At 41.7% G+C, this 26,382-nt stretch overlaps 1 protein-coding gene across 7 annotated transcripts in view; it reads left to right on the top strand.

Annotated features, from left to right (window-relative positions):
• Positions 1-26,382, top strand: part of cfap74 (cilia and flagella associated protein 74) — a 461,786-nt gene that overhangs the window by 38,991 nt on the left and 396,413 nt on the right. For all 7 annotated transcript variants that reach the window (XR_012096720.1, XR_012096719.1, XM_073032445.1 and 4 more), the window contains exon 3: positions 8,577-8,664. Coding sequence is in view for 5 of the 7 variants with exons in the window: in XM_073032445.1 (XP_072888546.1) it covers positions 8,577-8,664 (88 nt within the window). In the remaining 2 variants the exon portion in view is untranslated. The remainder of the gene's footprint in view (positions 1-8,576; positions 8,665-26,382) is intronic.

Here is a 26,382-nt window from a genome sequence, read left to right as displayed (position 1 = left end):
CTGTCAAGCAGCGTGGCCTCCCTTGTCAGGAAAGACATTAGATAGATAGATAGATAGATAGATAGATAGATACTTTATTCATCCCCATGGGGAAATTCAACTTTTTTTCCAATGTCCCATACACTTGTTGTAGCAAAACTAATTACATACAATACTTAACTCAGTAAAAAAATATGATATGCATCTAAATCACTATCTCAAAAAGCATTAATAATAGCTTTTAAAAAGTTCTTAAGTCCTGGCGGTAGAATTGTAAAGCCTAATGGCATTGGGGAGTATTGACCTCTTCATCCTGTCTGAGGAGCATTGCATCGATAGTAACCTGTCGCTGAAACTGCTTCTCAAGCCCTCAAGAGTAAGAGGTCCTCCACAACGATTATATATTTAGGCCTGACTGGGGCAATATAAAATTTACTATACTGTGGGTGCCTGTATAGTACTTGTAATATGTAGTATAGTTGAGATGCATTCTATATTGAGTTGGAGTTTTTATAGCTATGCAGGGAAAAGTGTTGTGTATTTAATATTTAAGTAGTGTTTTTGGGTAATGTAAACATTTAGTTTGATTCTGCATTCTTGTGTGTTTAAATAATTCATTATGGGTTATATGTAAAAATAAGTGAATTGTATACATCATGATGCTACCATGTGATATGTGTGCACCTTGCTTAAAGTAAACCACAAAGTTTGACTCGCATTCCCAGCTCTGTCTTTTTCTTGAGATTGGATTTATGTTTGGAGTTTATAAAACATAACACTATCAACTTCCGCTTTAAATATACTGAATGACTAGGCCTCCATACTGTCTGTGACAATGAATTCCACAGATACACCACTCTCTGGCTAATGACATTCCTCATCATCTCTACTCTAACTATAATGATAAAAGGAATAACTGTAGTTCCTTATTCCTTCTTCCTTCCTTTTTTAAATCTCTCAAGCTGTCTGGATAGGGACTACAACATTGTTTCTCTTTGTTCCTCTCTGTTGCCTATCCATGCTCTGTTCAGGTATCTTATAAGGATCTTCTTCCATTCCTTAAAACCCTTGCTAAATCCTAAATATTAACCCTAACTCAAATCTTGGCTTCCTGATAGTTTGATAACAAACTAACAGAGGCCATTGTGGTACTGTTCCTAATAATTGGATTGGGATGGAGGGAGCCATGTGCAGGTAATCCGTAAGACTAGGACCATAAGACATAAGTGTAGGAGCAGAAATAGGCCATTCAGACCATTAAGTCTGCTCTGCTATTCCATCGTGGCAGAATTTATTATTATAACCATATAACAATTACAGCACGGAAACAGGCCATCTCGGCCCTTCTAGTCTGTGCCAAACGCTTACTCTCACCTAGTCCCACTGACCCGCACTCAGCCCATAATCCTCCATTCCTTTCCTGTCCATATACCTATACAATTTTCTTTTAAATAACAAAATCGAACCTGCCTCTACCACTTCTACTGGAAGCTCGTTCCACACAGCTACCACTCTCTGAGTAAAGAAGTTCCCCTTTGTGTTACCCTTAAACTTTTAACCCCTAACTCTCAATTCATGTCCTCTTGTTTGAATCTCCCCTACTCTCAATGGAAAAAGTCTATCCATGTCAACCCTATCTATCCCCATCATAATTTTAAATACCTAAATCAAGTCCCCCCTCAACCTTCTACACTCCAAAGAATAAAGACCTAACTTGTTCAACCTTTCTCTGTAACTTAGGTGCTGAAACCCAGGTAACATTCTAGTAAATCTCCTCTGTACTCTCTCCATTTTGTTGACATCTTTCCTATAATTCGGTGACCAGAACTGTACACAATACTCCAAATTTGGCCTCACCAATGCCTTGTACAATTTGAACATTACATTCCAACTCCTATACTCAATGCTCTGATTTATAAAGGCCAGCATACCAAAAGCTTTCTTCACCACCCTATCTGCATGAGATTCCGCCTTCAGGGAACTATGCACCATTATTCCTAGATCACTCTGTTCTACTGCGTTCCTCAATGCCCTACCATTTACCATGTATGTCCTATTTTGATTAGTCCTACCAAAATGTAGCACCTCACACTTATCAGCATTAAACTCCATCTGCCATCTTTCAGCCCACTCTTCTAACTGGCCTAAATCTCTCTGCAAGCTTTGAAAACCTACTTCATTATCCACAACACCACCTATCTTAGTATCATCTGCACACTTACTAATCCAATTTACCACCCCATCATCCAGATCATTAATGTATATGACAAACAACATTGGACCCAGTACAAGATCCCTGAGGTACACCACTAGTCACCGGTCTCCAACCTGACAAACAGTTATCCACCACTACTCTCTGGCATCTCCCATCCAGCCACTGTTGAATCCATTTTACTACTTCATTATTAATACCTAATGATTGAACCTTCCATGTGGAACCTTGTCAAAGGCCTTACTGAAGTCAATATAGACAACATCCACTGCTTTACCCTCGTCAACTTTCCTAGTAACCTCTTCAAAAAAATCAATAAGATTTGTCAAACATGACCTTCCACGCACAAATCCACGTTGACTGTTCCTAATCAGACCCTGTCTATCCAGATAATTATATATACCATCTCTAAGAATACTTTCCATTAACTTACCCACCACTGACGTCAAACTTACAGGCATATAATTGCTAGGTTTACTCTTAGAACCCTTTTTTTAAACAATGGAACCATATGAGCAATACACCAATCCTCTGGCACCATCCCCGTCTGTAATGACATTTGAGCCCCTGCTATTTCTACACTAACTTCCCTCAAGGTCCTAGGGAACATCCTGTCAGGATCTGGAGATTTATCCACTTTTATATTCTTTAAAAGCACCAGTACTTCCTCCTCTTTAATCATCATAGTTTCCATAACTACCCTACTTGTTTCCCTTACCTTACACAATTCAATATCCTTCTCCTTAGTGAATACCGAAGAAAAGAAATTGTTCAAAATCTCCCCCATCTCTTTTGGCTCCGCACATAGCTGTCCACTCTGATTCTCTAAGGGACCAATTTAATCCCTCACTATCCTTTTGCTATTAATATAACTGTATAAACCCTTTGGATTTATTTTCACCTTACTTGCCAAAGCAACCTCATATCTTCTTTTAGCTTTTCTAATTTCTTTCTTAAGATTCTTTTTACATTCTTTATATTCCTCAAGCACTTCATTTACTCCATGCTGCCTATATTTATTGTAGATCTCTTTTTCCTAACCAAGTTTCCAATATCCCTTGAAAACCGTGGCTCTCTCAAACTTTTAACCTTTCCTTTCAACCTAACAGGAACATAAAGATTCTATACCCTCAAAATTTCACCTTTAAATGACTGCCATTTCTCTATTACATCCTTCCCATAAAACAAATTGTCCCAATCCACTCCTTTTAAGTCCTTTCGCATCTCCTCAAAATTAGCCTTTCTCCAGTCAAAAATCTCAACCCTGGGTCCAGTCCTATCCTTCATAATTATATTGAAACTAATGGCATTGTGATCACTGGACCCTAAGTGCTCCCCAACACAAACCTCCGTCACCTGACCTATTTCATTCCCTAACAGGAGATCCAAAGCTGCCCCTTCTCTAGTTGGTACCTCTATGTATTGCTGCAAAAAAAACTATCCTGCACACATTTTACAAACTCCAAACCATCCAGCCCTTTTACAGAATGGGCTTCCCAGTCTATGTGTGGAAAATTAAAATCTTCCACAATCACAACCTTGTGCTTACTACAAATATCTGCTATCTCCCTACAAATTTGCTCCTCCAGTTCTCGCTCCCCATTAGGTGGTCTATAATACACCACTATAAGGTTACTACACCTTTCCCATTCCTCAATTCCACCCAAATAGTCTCCCTATACAAGCCCTCTAATCTATCCTGCCAAAGCACAGCTGTAATATTTTCTCTGACAAGCAATGCAACACCTCCCCCTGTTGCCCCTCCGATTCTATCATACCTGAAGTAATGAAATCCAGGAATATTTAGTTGCCAATCACACCCCTCCTGCAACCATGTTTCACTAATAGCTACAACATCATATTCTCATGCCTTCTCTCCATAACCTTTGATGCCCATACTAATCAAGAAAATATCAACTTCTGCTTTAAATATACCCAATGACTTGGCCTCCGGAGCCATCTGTGGCAATGAATACCAAAGATTCACCATCCTCTAGTTAAAGATGGCACAGTAGCACAGTGGTTAGCACAATGCTTTACAGCACAGCTGACCTGGTTTCAATTCTCACTGCTGCCTGTAAGGAGTTTTTACATTCTCCCCGTGACCCTGTGGATTTCCTCCGGGAGCTCCAGTTTCCTCCCATAATCCAAAGACATACCGGTTGGTAGGTTAACTGGTCATTGTAAATTGTCCTGTGATTAGAGTAGGTTTAAATCAGGGGGGGGGGATTGCTGGTGGCATGGCTCGAAGGGCCGATTCCACATTATATCTCAATCAGTAAATAAATTCCTCCTCCTCTCTGTTCTAAATGGAAGTCCCTCATTCTTCTAAATCCCAGTGTGTACAAGCCCAGAGACATCAAACACTGCACAAAATGTTAACCCTTTCATTTCCAGAATCATTCTCATGAACCTCCTCTGGATGCTCTCCAATGCTTGTATACCTTTAAGACAAGGGGCTAAAAACTTCTCGCAATCATACAAGTACAGTCTTACAAATGCCTTCTAAAGGCTCAGTGGTAAACCATAGTCCCAATGGATTGTCCAGTAGAGGGGAGCCTTTAGAGGAGGGTGGCAAAAGTTTATTGAGTTACAGTTTGCTAAGACATTAACAAGAATAAAGATGGTTTTTGCAAAGTGATCATCCACATGCCCAGGTTTTTGTACAAGTTGGTTTGTTTCCCTGCTGCTTTCCTTTGCCATTCCTTCTGAAGTTATTACTTCTGTCCTCCATCTCGCCTTCATTTCTAACCCATGCCCTCTCTGAGTTATGTGACAGAATTGGTTTTGAAAGAATGTAGACCCACTCTTAGCTGGTGCTAAATACAGTAATCATAACTGACAACAGTATGCAGCCTTGATCTATTACCATAGATATTTCACTGCGGTTACCATTTTTGCAATCAGTATGACCTGATTTCTTCATGATTTTGTCTACTTTGTTACCAAATACCATTTTATAACATAACTATCATCAGCTAATCACTGCATAAGTATTTTTATAATTGATTTTTTTTGTTGTTATCAAGGAACCATAGTCATAAAAGACATGTTTACAGAAAACAAAAACTATGAAAATATAATACTGTCAACTTAATTTGAAAACCTTAATTTCATCTTCTGAGAGTCTATCTATAATTTCAAACTGCTTTGTTGTTATACTTATTTTTCATTTGGACATTTTATAAAATCTTTCATAAGTATACAGACATTTGGTGTATATTAATTAAACATGCTATTCCATCTTTTCAGGATGTTTTAATAATGAACAGGTATTTGTATAAAACATTTCTTCAGAACCTCTGGCGATAGCATTTCGAAATTGTCCTGAATTGACCGGGATTTGGAGAGGGGGTGTTGAGCATAAAGTTTCTCTCTATGCTGATGACTTATTACTCTTTCTCTCAAATCCGTCTACATCCTTACCTCTAATGTTTTCACTTCTTGACCAGTTTAGCCAGATCTCTGGCTATAAACTCAACTTACATAAGAGTGAACTTTTCCCAATTAATAAAGAAGCACAAGAACTAATATTCCGTGATCTCCCTTTTAAACTAGTCCATAATCAATTTACTTATCTTGGAATTACAGTCACAAGGAAGTTTAAAGATCTCTTTCGTGAAAACTTTGTCAATCTTTCATATGCTATAAAACAGAGTCTGGTACAATGGTCACCTCTATCTATGTCCTTGGTAGGTCGTATTAATGTTGTTAAAATGTATGTTCTCCCCAAATTTTTATACTTATTTCAATCTATCCCAATTTTTATTCCTAAATCTTTTTTTGATTCCTTAGACTCTATTATTTTGTTATATCTGTTGCAGAATAAGCGCTCTAGAATTAATAAAATCCACCTCCAAAAATCTAAAAAAGAGGGTGGCATGGCTTTACCTAACCTTCGCTTATATTACTGGGCAGCTAATATATGTTGTGCTGCCTTCTGGTCTTTCTTCCACGGTCAACCCGAGTGCCCTAACTGGGTGGCAATGGAGTTGAGCTTCACTAAAGAATTATCTATATCTGCACTTCTTGGCTCTGCACTCCCTAGCAGTCTGCCCAGATCAATAGCTAATCCTCTGGTTAGACACACTTTGCGTATATGGGCTCAGTTCAGGAAATGCTATGGTTTCCAGGGGTTTTCCATTTCTAGCCCTGTCGCACATAATCACCTTTTTTTACCTACTACGTACGATTCAGCATTCCGTGTTTGGTACAGGAAGGGCATTAGACATTTTGAAGATCTCTTCATTGATAAAGTTCAACCTGTCTAACGCTCACTTTTTCAGATATCTCCAAATCCGACACTTTACTGCTCCTTTAATTCCTAACTTTCCTGAAATGCCTGCGAAAAATGCTATGGACCTATTTCTTTCCATTAATCTACTAGGTAAAGGTTTAATTTCAATTATCCGAGATAAACTAGCAGCCTTACGACGGGCCCCTGTGGATAAAATTAAAATGGCCTGGGAGCAGGATTTAAATATCTCCTTATCCGAGGAGAGCTGGGACTCAGTTCTCAAATCAGTTAACTCAACCTCCCTTTGTGCTCGCCATTGCCTCTTACAGTTTAAGATTGTTCATAGAGCCCATATGTCTAAATCTAAACTATCTCGATTCTACCCTGGCATTAGTCCGCTCTGTGATAAATGCAAGAGGGGCGTGGCCTCTCTCATCCACATGTACTGGTTCTGTCCTAGTTTGGAGAAATTCTGGAAAGATGTCTTCACTACATTATCGGGTATTCTGAATCAGCACCTAGAACCTAACCCCTTAATTGCTTTGTTCGGTTTTTGGGGTGAGACAGATTTATGTCTGGGTCCAACCAAATGCCGAATACTATCCTTTGCCTCTCTCCTGGCGAGACGCTTGATCCTCCTTAGATGGAGAGATGTTGCCCCGCCCACTCATGCGCAATGGCTTAACGACATTATGGCCTGCTTGGACCTCGAAAAAATTCATTATTCAGTTCTTAATTCGGATCTAAAGTTCCATAAGGTCTGGGGACCTTTTATCGAGTACTTTCATAACCTTCCTCTTGACTAGGGTTTTTTTTTCTTTTTTTTTCTTCTTTTCGGTCCCTTGCTTTCAGCTCCCTTTTTTTTTTCTGGTAGTAGGCATTATTACCCTCTGTTACTAAGTGTATTCACAGTCTGGGAGTTTGACTGTCCGGACTTATACTCTTTATACTGTGTGGTGGTTGGTCTGGAGTTGTTGTTTTTTTTTTTGTGTTGTGGGGCTTGGGGAGGACACTAAGCTCACTTGTCTTTAATTTAGGTGCTTTTTTGTTAAATTCTCTTCCTTTGTAGCATATTGTTATTGTATGCTTAATCTTGCACTGTATTAATGCTCCCCAATGGGATTTGGGGTTTTTAATTTTGTAAAATGTTTTGAAAAACTAATAAAAAAATTTAAAAAAAACAAAAAAAAAACATTTCTTCAGTAGGATGATACAATTGAATACTTCACTGACACAAAATATATAGTTTAGAAAATGGTATTAATATTGAGTTGTCATTGTAAATAGTTGTTTTATTGCCAAATGTACTAAGGTACAGAGAAAAAAATTATCTTGCCTACTCTTCATACAAGTCAATTCATTACACAGTTTATTGGGGTAGTACAAGGGAAAACAATAACAGAGTGCTACATGAAGTATTAGTTACAGAGAAAATGCAGTGTCGGCATACAATAAGGTACAAGATCAGAACAAGGTAGATTGTGAGGTCAAGAGTCCATTTTATTGTACTGGGAACTGATTAATAGTCAAGTAGGTAGAAGCTGTCCTTGAGCCTCCAAACAGAAGGATATGCCTAGGGAACAGAAATGAAGAGGAATTTTTTTAGCCAGGGGGTGGTGAATCTGTGGAATTCATTACCAGATGGCTGTAGAGGCTAATTCATTCAATATATTTAAAGTGGATATTGATAGGTTCTTGATTAATCATGGCATCAAAGGTTATGGGGAGAAGGCAAGAGAATGGGGTTGAGAGGGATAATAAATTAGCTATTACAGAATGGTGGAACAGACTTGATGAGCTGAATGGCCTGATTCTGCTCCTATGACTTATGGTTCATGGTCTAAGTTTGTTTTCTTTCAGGCTTTTGTATCTATTGTCTGATGGGGGTGGGTGGATTCAGGATTGTACAAAGGAATAGCTTCAGGAATATGTTCATATAATTGATTTTATAGTGCAAACAACTTTAAGAACTGTCTTGGTCTGTCCTATTGAGTCAGACTCTCACATGGGGCAAACATGGAAAATTCAATATGTGTGAATACTTAGGTAATATAGCAGTCAATGAATTGCTGTGGAGTACTAGTGAACTTTCTGGGAAGTTGCTGTGTTAACCAGTACATTGTTTGTTCTGTTTCTGCTTTGTGGAAGGGATGGAAGAGCAGCTTTGTGAACACAATGAAGAAGCAATGGGAAGTGACAATGAGATTTTAGGTGAAGATGACTCTGAAATTACATGGTGAGTTTATTTTAAAAATTATTTTTAGAGATATAGCCTCCGGCCCTTCGAACCACACCACCCCAGCAAATCCCACAATGCTGATTTAATCCTAGCTTAATTATGGGACAATTTTACAATGGCCATTTAACCTGCCTTTGGCCTTCATAAATCAAAGTATTGAGTACATGAGGTGGGATGTTATGTTGGAAGTTGTACAACACATCAGCGAGGCCTAATTTGGAGTATTTTGTTTTGTTTTGGTCACCTACCTACAGGAAAGATGTAAATAATGTTGTAAGATTACAGGTTAAGACTTTATTCCTTGAAATGAAGAAGATTGAGAAGAGATTTGATAGAGGTATACAAAATTATGAGGGGCATAGATAGGGTAAATGCAAGCAGGCTTTTTCCACTGAGGTTTGGTGGGACTACAACTAGAGGTCATGGGTTAAGGGTGAAAAGTTTAAGGGGAACATAGTGAAATTTCACAAAGGGGGGCGGGGTGAGAGTGTGGAATGAGTGCCAGCACAAGTGATGCATGCAAGCTCGATTTCAACGCTTAAGAGAAGTTTGTATTCGTACATGGATGGTAGAGGTGTGGAGGGCTATGGGCCCGGTACAGGTCTGTGGGAGTAGGCAGTTTAAATGGCTCAGCACAGACTAGATGGGATGAAGGGTCTGTTTCTGTGCTTTTCTATGACTCTACACATTACATTTTTGGAATGTAGGAGGAAACCAGAGCACTGGGGAAAATCTACACATTTCACGGGGAAGACATACAAACTCCTTACAAAGGATGTCGGTATTGAACTCCAATGCTCTGAGCTGTAATAGCATTGAACTAACTGCTACGCTATTTAGTTGATTAATTTACAGAACCAAGGTGTCAAATATAAACATAGGAAATTACATGGAATTCATCTGCACCTGAGCCATGATCTCTTAGAGTCACATTCCAGAAACAGACCCTTAGCCCACCTCATCCGTCATCCAACAAGCCCTTAGCCCATCTCATCCATCATCCATAAATCCCATTTGGCTGCATTAGGGCCATATCAATTTTTGCCTTTCCTCTCCAAGTATCCATCCAAAAGCATATTTTCAACATTATATCAGTCTCTAGCATCTCATTCCATATATTCACTATCCTAAGCGTGGAAAAACCTACCACTCAGATCCCCTTTAAACTTCTGGTGTTATAAAATAATGCGCTAACCGCTACATTGTGCCACCGTGGTACAAGTTCTTACAGCAGCCATGGTGGCATCAAATTCATGCCCATGGACTAGTGGTCCTCAACTCTAGTACCCCATCTAAAAATTATTTCAAGGTATTAATTGTGAAGATGATGTCACAGTCAGCCAGGTAATTTCTTCAGTTTTAACTTCGCTCACACTGAATGGCAGTGAACCCAATTGCATAGAAAAGTCATGCAGAATTAGAGGGGAAAAAAGTCCAATAAGGCTTCAATGGATACTGTAGCAGGCGAGGTACAGTTAGAGCATACAAAAAACTCACAGGCAAAGTCAAAATCCAATAAACATTAACTAGTTTCAGAAACTAGTGATTCCTACAAATGTAGGCAAGGCTTCACTTACAAAAGATAATTCCAAGACTGAGCAAAGGAACAAAGAACTTCTGTAGGGCCACTAACCAGGCACAGGTGATAATAATGAATTAATAATTAGCCTAATAGCTAGATGAGCAGGAAGGGATTGGCCTTGCATTCTCTGCCTCTCTCTGGTGGCTAGTTCGAGGTGTGACACTGCACCCCACTCTAGACAGCCCAGGACAATCAGGATGGTGGCGGTGAAAAGCCTGGATCAGATCTGGGTCTAAGATATATCATGCTGGCACCCAGGTACGCTCCACTGGACTGTATCCATCCCTGTTGACCAGATAGCAGAGGCTGTGATCATAACGTCAGGAGTATATTGGACTTTATTTCCTGGAGTGTAGAAGAATGAGGGGAGATTTGATAGAGGTATATAAAATTATGATGGGTATAGATAGAGTGAATACAAGCAGGCTTTTTCCACTGAGGCTAGGGGAGGAAAAAACCAGAAGACATGAGTTAAGGATGAAGGGGGAAAGGTTTAAAGGGAACATTGGGGGGGGGGGGGCTTCTTCACACAGAGAGTGGTGGGAGAGTGGAATGAGCTGCCAGATGAAGTAGTAAATGCGGGTTTCTCTTTTAACATTTAAGAAAAACTTGGACAGGTACATGGATGAGGGGGTATGGAGGGATATGGTCTAGGTGCAGTTCATTGGGACTAGGCAGAAAAATGGTTTGGCACAGCCAAGAAGAGCTAAAGGACCTGTTTCTGTGCTGTAATATTCTATGGTTCTATGGTCTTCTCACCACCTACAATGGAGGAGAAGAGGAGGGATTACTGGTGTCAACTGGGAGATGTGAAAAGTAGGACTTACTCTCATAAACCTAGGCAGAGCCAACTGGTACGTGACAGGGTTTACCCATCTGATGAACTTAATTGGCTCAACAAATCTCAGTCAACTTTCTGGACTTGACTCTCAAAGGTAAGTCCTTAGCTGAGAGCCAAATGAAGGGATAAATAAATCTCTTCCTCCTGTTGGCTTGCTTCTGGTGACAGATTGAAGTGTACTTCAGGGCTGCCTGAGCCCTTCTCCAGGGGATCCTGCATCAACCAATAAACTTCTCTGCAGCTGGAACCATAACTTCCTCTTCCTAACGAGAGAAAAGTGGCAGCTGAAACCCAAAATGACATTCAAATGGGGATAAGCTAATGGAGGAGCCCTTCAGGGTGTTAGGTGCCAGTTCTGCCCAGATCAAGAACTGGCTGTAGGAGTATTGTTGGGAGGACGCAAAGTAGTGGAGATATTCCATGAGGACCTGAGTTATTTCCCATGGTAGGGGAGTCTAGGACAAGAGGGCATGACATCAGGATGGAAGGACATCCATTTAGAACAGAGATGCGGAGGAATTACTTTAGTCAGAGGGTGGTAAATCCATGCAGTTTGTTGCCACAAGTGGCTGTGGAGGCCAAGTCATTGGATGCATTTAAGGCAGAGATAGATAGGTTCTTCATTAGCCAGGGTATCAAAGGGTATGGGGAGAAGGCAGGGAAGTGGGGATGACTGAAAGAATTGGATCAGCCCATGACTGAATGTTGGAGCAGACTTGATGGGCTGAATGGCCTACTACTGCTCCAATCATGGTCTTATGGTCTTAACCCATTCCATCTAACCATTGGACTGGAGGTGGAAACCTGAAAAGAGGCTAATAGAAGAGCCAAACAGAGACCAAAAAGCCTTGCAGTAACAGGACATGAATCGGGGACCATGATCAAACACAATTTCAAATGGAATGCCATGAATCCTGGCAACACTCTTTAACAAAGTATCAAGAGATTCTTTGGAGGAGGGAAGTTAAGGCAAGGTAAATGAAGTGAGCAGCTTTAGAAAAATGGTCTACCACCACTAGAATAACAGTGTGATGATGGTAGGCCAGTAATGAAATCCATAGAGATGTGGGAACAGGGGCAATGTGGGATGGGTAGAGGATGCAGAAATCCAGCAGGGTGCTGATTAGAAGATCTGTGTTGAGCACAGACAGAAAAGGTGTGCACTAATTAGATAATCACTCATCATTTCTGGCCACTAAAGGTGTCTTCCAGTAAACTCAAGTCCTCCCCAGCCCAGGATGGTCAGAAATATGGGAAGCATGACCCCAGTGGAGAACTTCAGATCTTAATGCCTGGGGAACAAACAGAACATGCTGCTGAAACCCCATTGGGGATGGGTGTGCCTCAGTACAGTGTCTTCAATGAAATAGCAAACAGGAGCCAGAATGCTGTCTCTGGATATGATGAGCTCTGGAGAGCGGTTCTTCTCTGAGCAGTTATACTGCTGGGAAAGAGCATCAGCTTTCACGTTAGAACCATAGAACCGTAGCACATTACAGCACAGAAACAGGCCTTTTGGTCTTTCTTGGCTGTGCCGAACCATTTTTCTGCCTAGTCCTCTCTGACGTGCACCTGGACCATATCCCTCCATACACCTCTCATCCATGTACCATTCTTTGAGCCTTGTCTTTAAGAGATAGTAAAGTCAAAGAATGCAAAAAAAAAAGTGCCCACCTAGCTTGTCGGGGATTCAGGCATTTAGTCTCCTGGATATACGCATGATTTTTGTGATCTGTCCATACAGAAGGGTGCTTGGCACCTTCCAACCAATGGCGGCACTCTTCTAATGCTAGTTTGACTGCTAGGAGTTCTCAGTTACCAACATCATAGAAAGAGGTGACATTGGGTCAGAAGGTGTTGAATTATTGTGGATAGAACTAAGGAATTGCAAGGGTATAAAAAAACAAATGGGAGCTATATTACTGAACCCCAAACTGTAGTGAGGATGTGGTCAACATTGCAATGGGAGATAGAAAATGCATGCCAAAAGGGTATTATTACAATGCTCATGGGGGATTTCAATATGTAGGTAGATTGGAAATATCAGGTTGGTGCTGGATTACAGGAGGGGGAATTTCTAGAATGCCTGCAAGATGATGTTTTAAATGCAGCTCATGGTTGAGCCCACTAGGGGATCAGCTATTCTGGATTGTGTGTTGTGCAATGAACCAGAATTGATTAGAGAGCTTAAGGTAAAAGAACCCTTAAGGGAAGATATCATAATATGATCTAATTCAACCTGAAATTTGTGAAGGAGAAACTAAAGTCAGATGTATCAGTATTACAGTGGAGTAAAGGGAATTACAGAGGCATGATAGAAGAGTTGGCCAGCACTGATAAGAAAAGAACACTGGCAGGGATGATGGCAGAGCAGCAAGGTTTATAATTTCTGGGAGCAATTCAGAAGGCACAGGATATATACACCCCAAAGAGGAAGAAGTATTCTAAAGGCAAGATGACACAACCATGGCTAACGAGAAGTCAAAGCCATCATAAAAGCCAATGTGAGGGCATATAATAGAGCACAAGTTAGTGGGAAATTAGAAGATTGGGAAGTTTATTAATACCAACTGAAGGCAACTAAAAGAACAATTAAGGTAAAAATGGAACACGAAAGTAAGCTTGCCAGTATTTAAGAGGATGCCAAAAGTTTCTTCAGATACATAAGGTGTAAAAGTGAGGTGAGAGTGAATAATGGACTGCTGGTAAATGATGTTAGAAAAATAGTAATGGGGACAAGGAAATGACAGAAACACTGAATAAGTATTTTGTATCCGTCTTCACTGAAAGACATTAGCAGTGTAGTGGAAGTAGCAGGTGTCGGGGTCATAAAGTATGTGAAGTTACCATTACTAGGGAGAATGTTCTTGGGAAACAAAGGTCTGAAGGTAGACAAGTCACCTGGTCCAGATGGTGTACACCCCCAGAGTTCTGAAAGAGGTGGCTGAAGAGATTGTGGAGGCATTAGTAATGATCTTTAAAGAATCACTAGTTTCTGAAATGGTTCTGGAAGAATGTAAAATTGCAAATGTCACTGCACTCTTCAAGAAGGGAGAGAGACAGAAGAAAGGAAATTATGGGTTAGTTAGTCTGACCTCAGTGGTTGGGAAGATGTTGGATTCAGTTGTTAAGGATGTAGTTTTTGGGTACTTGGAGGCATATGATGAAGTAGGCTGTAGTCATCATGGTTTCCTCAAGGGAAGATCTTGCCTGACAAATCTGTTAGAATTCTTTGAAGAAATAACAAGCAGGATAGACAAAGGAGAATTGGTTGATGTTATGTACTTGGATTTTCAGAAGGCCTTTGACAAAGTGCCACACATGAAGCTGCTTAACAAGCTATGAGCTCATGGTATTACAGGAAAGATTCTAGCATGGATAAGGCAGTGGCCGATTGACAGGAGGCAAAATCTGGGAATAAAGTGAGCATTTTCTGCTTGGCTGCTGGTGACTAGTGGTGTTCCACAAGGTTCTGTGTTGGGACCAATTCTTTTTACATTACGTGTCAATGATTTTGATGATGGAATTGATGGTTTTGTTGCAAAGTTTGCAGATGATATGAAGATAGGTGGAGGGAGAAGTAGTTTGGAGGAAGTAGAGAGGTTACAGAAAGTCTTACACAGATTAGGAGAATGGGCAAACAATAGGCAGATGGAATACAGTGTCAGGAGGTATATGGTCATGCACTTTGGTAGAAGAAATGAAAGGGTTGACTATTTTCTGGAGAGAAAATACAAAAAAACTGAAGCACAAAAGGACTTGAGAGCTTGTGCAGGATTCCCTAAAGGTTAATTTGCAGCAACACACACAAAGTGCTGGTGGAACACAGCAGGCCAGGCAGCATCTATACAAAGAAGCACTGTCGTCGTTTCGGGCCGAGACCCTTTGTCAAGATTAACTGAAAGAAAAGATAGTAAGAGATTTGAAAGTAGGAGGGGGAGGGGGAAATGCAAAATGATAGGAGAAGACCGGAGGGGGTGGGGTGAAGCTAAGAGCTGGAAAGGTGATTGGCAAAAGAGATACAAAGCTGGAGAAGGGAAAGGATCATGGAACAGGAGAAAGAAAGGGGGAGGGGAGCACCAGAGGGAGATGGAGAACAGGCAAAGAGTGATGGGCAGAGAGAAAAATAAGAGAGGGGTGAAATAAATAAATCAGGGATGGGGTAAGAAAGGGAAGAGGGGCATTAACGGAAGTTAGAGAAGCCAATGTTCATGCCTTCAGGTTGGAGGCTACCCAGACGGTATATAAGGTGTTGTTCCTCCAACCTGAGTGTGGCTTCATCTTGACAGTAGAGGAGGCCATGGATAGACATATCAGAATGGGAATGGACATGGAATTAAAATATGTGGCCACTCGGAGATCCTGCTTTCTCTGGCAGACAGAGCATTCAGTGAAATGGTCTCCCAGTCTGTGTCGGGTCTCACCGATATATAAAAGGCCACACCAGGAGCACCGGACGCAGTATACCACACCAGCCGACTCACAGGTGAAGTGTGGCCTCACCTGGAAGGACTGTCTGGGGCCCTGAATGGTGGTGAGGGAGGAAGTGTAAGGGCAGGTGTAGCACTTGTTCTGCTTACAAGGATAGGTGCCAGGAGGGAGATCGGTGGGAAGGGATGGGGGGGACAAATGGACAAGGGAGTCGCGTAGGGAGTGATCCCTGTGGAAAGCAGAAAGACGGTGGGAGGGAAAGATGTGCTTGGTAGTGGGATCCCATTGGAGGTGGTGGAAGTTACGGAGAATTATACATTGGACCTGGAGGCTGGTGGGGTGGTAGGTGAGGACAAGTGGAACCCTATCCCAAGTGGGGTGGCGGGCGGATGGAGTGAGGGCAGGTGTACAGGAAATGGGAGAGGTACACCTGCCCTTACACTTCCTCATCACCATTCAGGGTCCCAGACAGTCCTTCCAGGTGAGGCGGCACTTCACCTGTGAGTTGGCTGGTGTGGTATACTGCGTCCGGTGTTCCCAGTGCGACCTTTCATATATTAGTGAGGCCCAACGCAGACTGGGAGACCGTTTCGCTGAAAACCTACGCTCTGTCTGTCAGAGAAAGCAGGATCTCCCAGTGGCCACAAATTTTAATTCCACGTCCCATTCCCATTCTGATATGTCTATCCATGGCCTCCTCTACTGTCAAGATGAAGCCACACTTAGGTTGGAGGAACAACACCTTATATACCGTCTGGGTAGCCTCCAACCTGATGGCATGAACATTGACTTCTCTAACTTCCGTTAATGCCCCTCCCCCTCTTACCCCATCCCTGATATATTTAGTTGTTTTTTTTTCTCTCTGCTCATCACTCTGCCTGTTCTCCATCTCCCTCTGGTGCTCCCCTCTCCCTTTCTTTCTCCCTAGGCCTCCAGTCCCATGATCCTTTCCCTTCTCCAGCTCTGTATCTCTTTTGCCAATCACCTTTCCAGCTCTTAGCTTCACTCCACCCCCTCCGGTCTTCTCCTATCATTTCAGATTCCCCCTCCCCCTCTTACTTTCAAATCTCTTGTATCTTTTCTTTCAGTTAGTCCTGATGAAGGGTCTCATCCGGAAATGTTGACAGTGCTTCTTCGTATAGATGCTGCTTAGCCTGCTGTGTTCCACCAGCATTTTGTGTGTGTTGCTTGAATTTCCAGCATCTGCAGATTTCCTTGTGTTTGTGAGGTTAAGTTGCAGGTTGAGTTTGTGATAAGAATGGCAAATGCAATGTTAGCATTCATTTCAAGAGGACTGGAACATAAAAACAAGGATGTAATGTTCAGAGTTTAGAAAGTACTAGCGAGGCCTCACTTGGAGCATTGTAAGCAGTTTTGGGCCCCTTATCTTAGAAAGAATGTGCTGAAACTGGAAAGAGTTCAAAAGAGGTACACAAAAATGATTCTAGGATTGAATGGCTTGTGATATGAAGAGTGTTTAATGGCTCTGGGCCTGTATTAAATGAAATGCAGAATGAGGGAGTGACATTGAAACCTATCAAATGATGAAAGTGGATGTGGAGTGGATATTTCTTGTGTTGAGAGAGTCTAAGTTCAGAGGATACAGAATGGGTTCCTTTTAGAACGGAAATGAGGAGGAATTTCTGTAGCGAGAGCGAATTCGTTACCACAGCTGTGGAGGCCATGAGTTTAAGTATATTTAAGGCAAAGGTTGATAGATTGTTGATTGGTCAGGGCTTGAAGATATGTGGGGGGTGGGGAAGGGAAGGCAGGAGATTGGGGCTGAGAGGAAAAATAGATCAGCCATGATAAAATGGCAGAGCTGACTTGATAGGCCAGATAGCCTAATTCTGCTCCTATATCTTATAGTTTTATGGACCTGTGATGACTTGTGTGTTCATGGATATCCTTAACCTCGTGCTCTGGCAGTGTGTGACACCCACCTGCTTCAATCAGGCTTCAATCATATCGGTGCCCAAGAAGAGCATGGTAACCTGCTTCAATGACTATCCCCCATTGGCACTCGCATCCACATTGATGAATTATTTTGAGAGGCTGGAGTTGAAACATATTAGCTCCTGTCTGTGTGTCAACTTGTATCCTTTCCAATTTGCCTGCTGAAGCAACAGGTCTACAGCAGATGCCATCTCATTGGCTCTTCACACAACCCTCCAACATCTGGACAGCAAAGATGCATACATTAAGATGGCTCTTTATCAATTACAGCTCAACGTTTAATACCATCATTTACAGCTCAGCATTTAATGTCGTCATCCATCCCCTCAAGACTAATCAGTCAACTCCAAGACTTGGGCCTCAATACCCCCTTGTGCAATTGGATCCTGGATTTCCTCACTTGTAGACCCCAGTCAGTTTGGATTGGCAAAGGCATCTCCTCCACAATCTCCATCAGCACAGGGATGCGTGCTTAGCCCCCTGCTCTACTCACTTTACACCTATGACTATGACTAAGTACATCTCCAACACCACATACAAGTTTGCTGATGGCACTACTGTTGTGAACCGTATCAAAGGGTGGTGATGAATCAGCATACAGGAGGGAGATTGAAAATTTGGCTGAGTGGTGTAATAACAACCTTTCATTGAATGTCAACAAGACCAAGGAACTGGTTGAAGACCTCAAGAGGGAAACTAGAGGTCCATGAACCAGTACTCATTGGTGGATCAGAGGTGAAGAGTGCCAGTAACTTTAAATTCCTGGACCATCTTAGAAGACCTGGCCTGGACACATCATATAAATATAATTGCAAAGAAAGCAGGATAGTGTTTCTACTTCCACGGGAGTTTTCAGAGATTCAGCATGTCATCAGAACCTTGTTAATCTTCTACCAATGTGTGGTGGAATGTATCTGCATTACAACCTGGTATAGGAACACCAATGCCTTTGAGCAGAAAATCCTATAAGAGGTAGTGGATTCAACTCAGTACATCATGGGTAAAACTCCCAGTGTTGCAGTAGAAAAGCAGCATCCATCAAAGATCCTCACTATCCAGGCCGTGCTCTTTTCTCACTGTTGCTGTCAGGTAGAAGATACAAGAGCCTCAGGACTTGTAACCACCAGGTTCAAGAATAGTTACTACCCCTCAACCATCAGGCTGTTGAACAAAAGGGGATAACTACTCATTCTACTTCTGGTGTTCCCATAATCGATTGTCTCACTTTAAGGGCTCTCTCTTGTTATTTCATGCTCTCATTATTTATTTATGCATTTGCACAGTTTGTTGTTTATTGATCTGGTTTATGGTTACCGTTCTATAGTATGCCTGCAGGGAAAAGAATATCATGGTTGTGTGTGATGACATGCATGTACACTGATAATAAATTTTACCTTGAACTTTGAGTAGTCAAGAGTCACAGGCCTAGATCCAGTGGCCTAGGAGAGCTGTGGGTCATGAAGCCACCACCAGGGATAGCCAAGAATCAGAGGATGTTGGAAGAACTCAAGGAGATTTAGAGAAATTGTTTTAAGTTGGGTTTTCCTCATAGTCAAACACAGAGGCTTTGTTCTGTACTTGAGTTACTCCAGAGCCAATGGGCTTGCCACCTATAGCTTCAGCTTTTCAAGGCAAGGGACAGGTCTCAGAGGGAAGACACATCTTTTGTCCCAATTTGATGTCAAGGAAGTTATCAGCTGCACCAGAGACCACAAATGCACTAAGTGCAATGGTTTTCTCATTGGGGTTGTTCCAAGTGAGGGTGGCTGATAGTAAATGAGAGTGGGGTGTCTCGAGTTGGGTCATTCCACTTGCTAAGGTCCTTCCAACCCCCCCCCACCCCCCACCACTCTAGTGAACTTTTGTCTTTTACTGCTTTTGTAGGGCAGGAGACACACAGGTGGCTGTAGCTCTAGAGTTAAGACAATGCCCCTCTCTCATGCATCTCTGCTTCTCCTCAGATGTCGAAGGAGTTTATCCTAACAGCATCAATTTATTTTTTAGCTGTTGACTAGAATGGGCAAGCTCAGGAGGTGGTGATCTCAGTGACAACAGTCTTGGAGTGACACAAGAAGTACAGTGTTCTCTCATCTCAAACATGGTTATGAGCAAGTTCATCTTTCACTTCTTTAGAGGCCACAGTGAAAGGTTGTGAGGTGTGCTTCAAAATCCCATTTGCTTTCAGCTGCCAGAGTCCAGAATTCTATTGCAAAATCTGCAACAGATCAGGCCTCCTGGCACAGATCTAGCAGCCACCTAGCTGCCTCCCAGCCACTCACTGGGTGGTCAAAAACATGTTTAAGGGTTCCTTGTACACCTTTCAATCACTACAAATTGGAGATTGCTGGGACTATACAGCAGTTGCCCACGTTAGTGCGTAATCTGACTGCAGAGATATAATGAGGCAATCTTGGATTTGTTAGACTGGAAGACTGAGGGCTGGAGCTCAAACACAAGGACACACTGGGACAGAAAATCTTTGCAGCTACCTGGATTCAACTGGCACATTTTCAGGTTGCACTATCCCAGGAGGCAGAACTGGTGCAGGCATTGGCATTGCCCCAGAACAAGGATCTTAGGGAAGGCATGCATGTAACAGCTAAAGAGACTCAGCTAATTGCTTAATAGCATCCATCAACTGCTGCAGTTGCCTCTGATGTTTTCCAAACAAAGCTCCCTGCTTAGCAACAGTAGCACAGAGCAGTTACTTTTCTGCTACGTCCATCATGATGGCTCAGTCTGCTCACAGCTCACTAGGTAGCTTCTTCAGTTTTAACTTACCTCACACTAAATGGTGGAGAACCCAATGGAAAGAAAAGTCACACAAAATTATAGCATGAAGAATAGCATGATTAGACTTATTAATCCATGGCTGAGAGACTAGTGTAGGGGGCAGGGCTTTGGGTTCCTGGATCATTGGGGCCTCTTCTGGGGGAGGTATGACCTGTACAAAAAGGACGGGTTACACCTGAACCCAAAGGGGTCCAATATCCTAGCAGGCAGGTTTAATAGAGCTGTTTAGGGAGGGTTTAAGCTAATTTGGCAGGGAGATGGGAACCAGAGTGGTAGGGCTGAAGAAGGGGAAAACAGAAATAAATCAAAGATAGTGTGCAACAGAGATGATAGAGAAAGGACAGGAAGGTGTTGAGGCATAATCACAGCCAGTGGGATGAGTTACAGGGCAATAGAGGCATGGTGCAGTTAAAACAGAAAGCAACAAATAGTGGACTGAAGGTGTTATATTTGAATGCACGCACCATAAGAAATAAAATGGACGATCTTGAAATTCAGCTACACATTGGCAAGTATGACATTGTGGCTAAATTATGGCTGCCATTGGGAGCTGAACGTCCAAGGAAATATGGTGCATCAGAAAGATAGGGTATTAAGCAGAGGGGGTGGTGTAGCCCTGTGTATAAGAAATAATATTAAATCATTAGAAAAGGATGGCATAGGATTGGAAGGTGTAGAGTCTCTATGGATTGAGATAAGAAATGGCAAGGGTAAAAGGACCCTAATGGCAGTTGTATACAGGCCTCCAAACAGCAGCTGGGATGTGGATTTCAAATTATAGCAGGAGATAGAAAAGGTGTGTCAGAAGGGCAATGTCATGATAATTGTTGGGAATTTTAATATGAAAGTGGATTGAGAAAACCAGGCCAGTACTGGACCTCAAGAGAGAGAATTTCTAGAATGTTTAATGTATAGCTTTTTAGAACAGCTTGTTGTTGAGCCCACTAGGAGATTGGCTGAACTGGATTGCATGTTGTGCAATGATCCAGAGGTGGTAAGAGAGCTTAAGAAATAGTTAGGAAATAGTGATCACAGTATAATCGAGTTCACTTTGAAATTTGAGAAGGAGAAATGAGATTCCAATATGTCGGTATTTCAGTGGAGTAAAGGAAATTACAATGGCATGAGAGGGGAACTGGCCAAGGTTGACTGGAAAGGGACACTAGTAGGAAGGACAGCAGAGTAGAAATGGCTTGAGTTTCTGTGAAAAATGAGGGAAGTGCAAAACAGATGTATTCCAAATATAAAGAAGTTTTCGAATGGAAGAAGGACACTACCATGGTTGACAAATCAGAGCCAAAGTAAAAGCAAAGGAGAGGGCATACAATGAAGCCAAAGCTAGTGGCAAGATAGAGGATTGGGAAGCTTTTAAAAACTTGCAAAAGGAAACTAAGAAGGTCATTAGGAAGGAAAAGATAGATTATGAAAGGAATCTGGCAACTAATATCAAAGAAGATACTAAAAGCTCTTTTAAGTATATAAAGCGTAAAAGAGAGTTGAGGGTAGATATAGGACCAGTAGAAAATGACACTGGAGATATTGTAATGTGAGATGCAGAGATGGCAGAGGAACTGAATGCGTATTTTCCATCAGTCTTCACAGTGGAAGACATCTGCTGAATACCGGACATTCAAGAGTGTCAAGGAAGTGAAGTATGTGCAGTGAAAATTACGACTGAGAAGGTGCTGAGGAAGCTTAATAGTCTTGAGGGTGGATAAATCTCGTGGTCAGGATGGAATGCACCCTTGGGTTCTGAAGGTAGCTAGAGAGATTGCGGAGGCATTGACAATGATCTTTCAATAATCGATAAGTTCTGGCGTTGTACTGGATGACTGGAAAATTGCAAATGTTACTCTGCTATTTAAGAAGGGTGGGAGGCAGAAAGGAAACTTTATAGACCTGTTAGCTTGACATCAGTGGTTGGAAAGTTGTTGGAATTGATAGTTAGGGATGAGATTACGGAGTACCTAGAGGCACATGACGAAAGGCCAAAGCAAGCATGGTTTCCTGAAAGGAAAATCCTGCTTGCCTAACCTACTGCAATTTTTTTGTGGAAATTACAAGCAGGGTAGACAAAGGAGATGCAGTGGATGTGGTGTACTTGGATTTTCAGAAGGTTTTGACAAGGTGCCACACGGGAGGCTGCTTAGAAAGATAAGAGACCATGGAATTACAGGGAAGTTATTAGCATGAGTTAATCAGCGGAAAGCAGAGCGTGGGAATAAAGGGATCCTATTCTGGTTGGCTGCCAGTTACCAGTGGAGTCCCACAGGGGTCAGTGTTGGGACTGTTGCTTTTTACGATGTACGTCAATGATTTGGTCTATGGGATTAATGGATTTGTGGCTAAATTTGCCGATAATACAAAGATGGATGAAGGAGCGGGTAGTGTTGAGGAAACAGAGAGCCTGCAGAGAGACTTAGATAGTTTAGGGGAATGGCAAAGAAGTAGCAAATGAAATACAATGTTGGAAAGTATATGGTCATGCACTTTGGTGGAAGAAATGAACAGACAGACTATTATTTAGATGGAAAGAGAATTCAAAACACAGAGGTGCAAAGGGACTTCATGGTCCTTGTGCAGGATATCTTGAAGGTTAACTTCCAGGTTGAGTCGGTGGTGAAGAAGAAGGCAAATGCAATGTTGGCAATCATTTCTAGAGGTATAGAATATAAGAGCAGGGGTGTGATGTTGAGGCTCTATAAGGCTTTCGGGAGACCACACAGAGTATTGTGTGCGGTTTTGGGCTCCTTATTTTAGAAAGGATGCACAGTCGGCCCTTCTTATCCGCGAGCTCCGCATGCGTGAATTCAACCAACCGTGAATCGAGAAAACCCAGAAGTGCTGTTCCAGCACTTGTTGTTGAAGCATGTACAGACTTTTTTTCTTGTCATTATTCCCTAAACAATGAAGTATAACAATTATTTTACATAGCATTTACATTGTATTAGGTATTATAAGTAATTTAGAGATGATTTAAAGTATACGTGAGGATGTGCGTAGGTTACCATGGATCAGGATTGAAAAAAAATCGGAAGTTCTCTTACTAAGTAAGTCAGAAGAGGTACATCTGGTATTATTTAGTATCAGTTAGTCAAACGTTTGTCTTAGTATATATTTTACCTTTCTATGCATATAAAACACTTAGAACATATTTTTCAGTGCCAGGCTCGGGACCAGAAGTTCCCGAGTTTGATCCAGTGACAGACCACTCACTCCCAAGTGTGCTCTCCATCCGTGCCTGGTTCACATGGAGGATCAAAAACCCAAAACCCAATAATTAAATCACTGCATTGCTTAGTAATAATTGTAGCTTTCATCAGGGCAGGGCCTTTCTCACTTTATCCTTTAAAATCACTTTAGTCAGAGGATGGTTAATCTGTGGAATTTGTTGCCATGAGCAGCTGTGGAGGCCAAGTCATTGGGTGTATTTAAGACAGAGATAGATAGGTTCTTTATTAGCCAGGGCATCAGAAGGTATGGGGAGAAGGCAGGGGAGTTGAGATGACTGGAAGAATTGGATCAGCCATGATTGAATGGCGGAGTAGATTCGATGGGCCTACTTCTACACCTACAAAATCCAACAAGGCTTTACTGTATTCCTTTGTAGGCAAGGTAGAGTCAGATGATCACAAAAAAACACACAGGCAAAATCAAAATTCAAAAAATAATTAACTAGAAAGTAGGGATTCCTGGAAACAAAAGCAAAGCTCCACTTAAAAAAAAGATTCCAAGACTGAGCACAGAAACAAGGGACAAGGAACTTCTATAGGCCTACAAACAAGGCACAGGTGATATCAATGAACTAATAATTAGCGTAATAGGCAGGTGAGCAGGAATGGGTTGGCCTTGTCATCTCCGCCTCCCTCTAGTGGCCAGTTTGAGGTGTAACAAACGATCCCCAACCCTAACTCCAACACCAGTTGTTTACTTATTTGTCAGCTTGTACGTGTCAACACATTCTGTAACTCAGAAAAATTAAACTTCCTTGCCCACAAATATTTTAGAATTCTTTATTGCAGATAGAATTACAGATAATACAGTAATTATTACTCTGAAACAATTATTTGGACCTGGATAGAATATACAATACAGTCTTCAGGCATTTAAATTCCAGCATCTTAAATTTGTATGTTATTCTGTTTAATTTAGCCAGACTAACACCTGGGTTAGGTGCAATACAGCTAGCTTGAGAAAATGATATCGATACTGGATGTGCTTGTGTAGTCTTCTTCTTAAGTCCATTCACTGCTATTGGGGCATAGGCTACCGGCAGCAGCTTGCCAGAGTCCTCTGTTCTGGGCCAGTCTTTCAAGTCCATGTGTAACACATGGTAGGCTTATTCAGAAAGTCAGAAGGCATGGGATCCAGGGAAGTTTGGCAAGGTGGATTCAGAATTGGCTTGCCCTGCAGAAGGCAGAGGGTCATGGTGGATGGAGTACATTCAGATTGGAGGATTGTGACTAGTGGTGTCCCACAAGGATCTGTTCTGGGACCTCTACTTTTTGTGATTTTTATTAATGACTTGGATGTGGGGGTAGAAGGGTGGGTTGGCAAGTTTGCAGATGACACAAAGGTTGGTGGTGTTGTAGATATTGTAGGGGATTGTCGAAGATTGCAGGGAGACATTGATAGGATGCAGAAGTGGGCTGAGAAGTGGCAGATGGAGTTCAACCCGGAGAAGTGTGAGGTGGTACACTTTGGAAGGACAAACTCCAAGGCAGAGTACAAAGTAAATGGCAGGATACTTGGTAGTGTGGAGGAGCAGAGGGATGTGGGGGTACATGTCCACAAATCCCTGAAAGTTGCCTCACAGGTAGATAGGGTAGTTAAGAAAGCTTATGGGGTGTTAGCTTTCATAAGTCGAGGGATAGAGTTTAAGAGACGTGATGCAATGATGCAACTCTATAAAACTCTAGTTAGGCCACACTTGGAGTACTGTGTCCAGTTCTGGTCGCCTCAGTATAGGAAGGATGTGGAAGCATTGGAAAGGGTACAGAGGAGATTTACCAGGATGCTGCCTGGTTTAGAGAGTATGGAGTATGATCAGAGATTAAGGGAGCTAGGGCTTTACTCTTTGGAGAGAAGGAGGATGAGAGGAGACATGATAGAGGTGTACAAGATATTAAGAGGAATAGACAGAGTGGACAGCCAGCACCTCTTCCCCAGGGCACCACTGCTCAGTACAAGAGGACATGGCTTTAAGGTAAGGGGAAGGAAGTTCAAGGGAGATATTAGAGGAAGGTCTTTCACTCCGAGAGTGATTGGTGTGTGGAATGCACTGCCCGAGTCAGTGGTGGAGGCAGATACACTAGTGAAGTTTAGGAGACTACTAGACAGGTATATGGAGGAATTTAAGGTGGGGGGTTATATGGGAGGCAGGGTTTGAGGGTTGGCACAACATTGTGGGTTGAAGGGCCTGTAATGTGCTGTACTATTCTATGTTCTATGTTAACCGAAGGATAAGTCTGCTAGGTGAAGATCCTTCCTCTCCCTGTGAGTGATGAGGTCTTTGGAGATTCAGTTGGTGTTTATGCAACTCTGGATTTTTATAGGATGGGGTTGATAACCCCATGCCCAACCCTCCTCCTTTTGAGCCAGACTTGGGACCATCCATGGTAGAGTTTAAGAGTTTGAAACTTCATTTGTAATTCCAACTTCTGAATAGTTATTTTAATACAATTATGAGAGATACAGTTTTAACTTTTTGTGGGATTGCTTTAAGCAATGATGTTTTTACTGTTAATGGTAGTGTCAAGTTAGTCCAAAGATGGTAAAAATAATGAACTAGTAGACTATCATGATGTTTCACCATGTAGGATATTAGCAAATGTATTTTAAGTTCTAATTCTATAGTCCGACTTAATGCAAGAGAAGTGAATGCTGTTTTGATATTTTGAAAATTGAAAAAAGTATATACCGGTATTACTTTGATATTGAAATATTATTCATGCTAAGTACTGATTATTTCCACATTTTACATTAAATCTATCAGTTTTAGTAACTATTCCTCTTTTTTTGTCCTGCATACATCTACTAAGTGCTGACAGAGTCCAGTGGAGTAAAAAGGGTCTGTATGACTCTTTGTTGTTATTACATTAATCTAGAAATA

The sequence above is a fragment of the Hemitrygon akajei genome, chromosome 29, assembly GCF_048418815.1.
Source record: "Hemitrygon akajei chromosome 29, sHemAka1.3, whole genome shotgun sequence".
NCBI classification, from domain to species: Eukaryota; Metazoa; Chordata; class Chondrichthyes; order Myliobatiformes; family Dasyatidae; genus Hemitrygon; species Hemitrygon akajei.
Note: the sequence above shows the minus strand (reverse complement) of the source record. Positions and strands in the feature narration are given on the sequence as shown.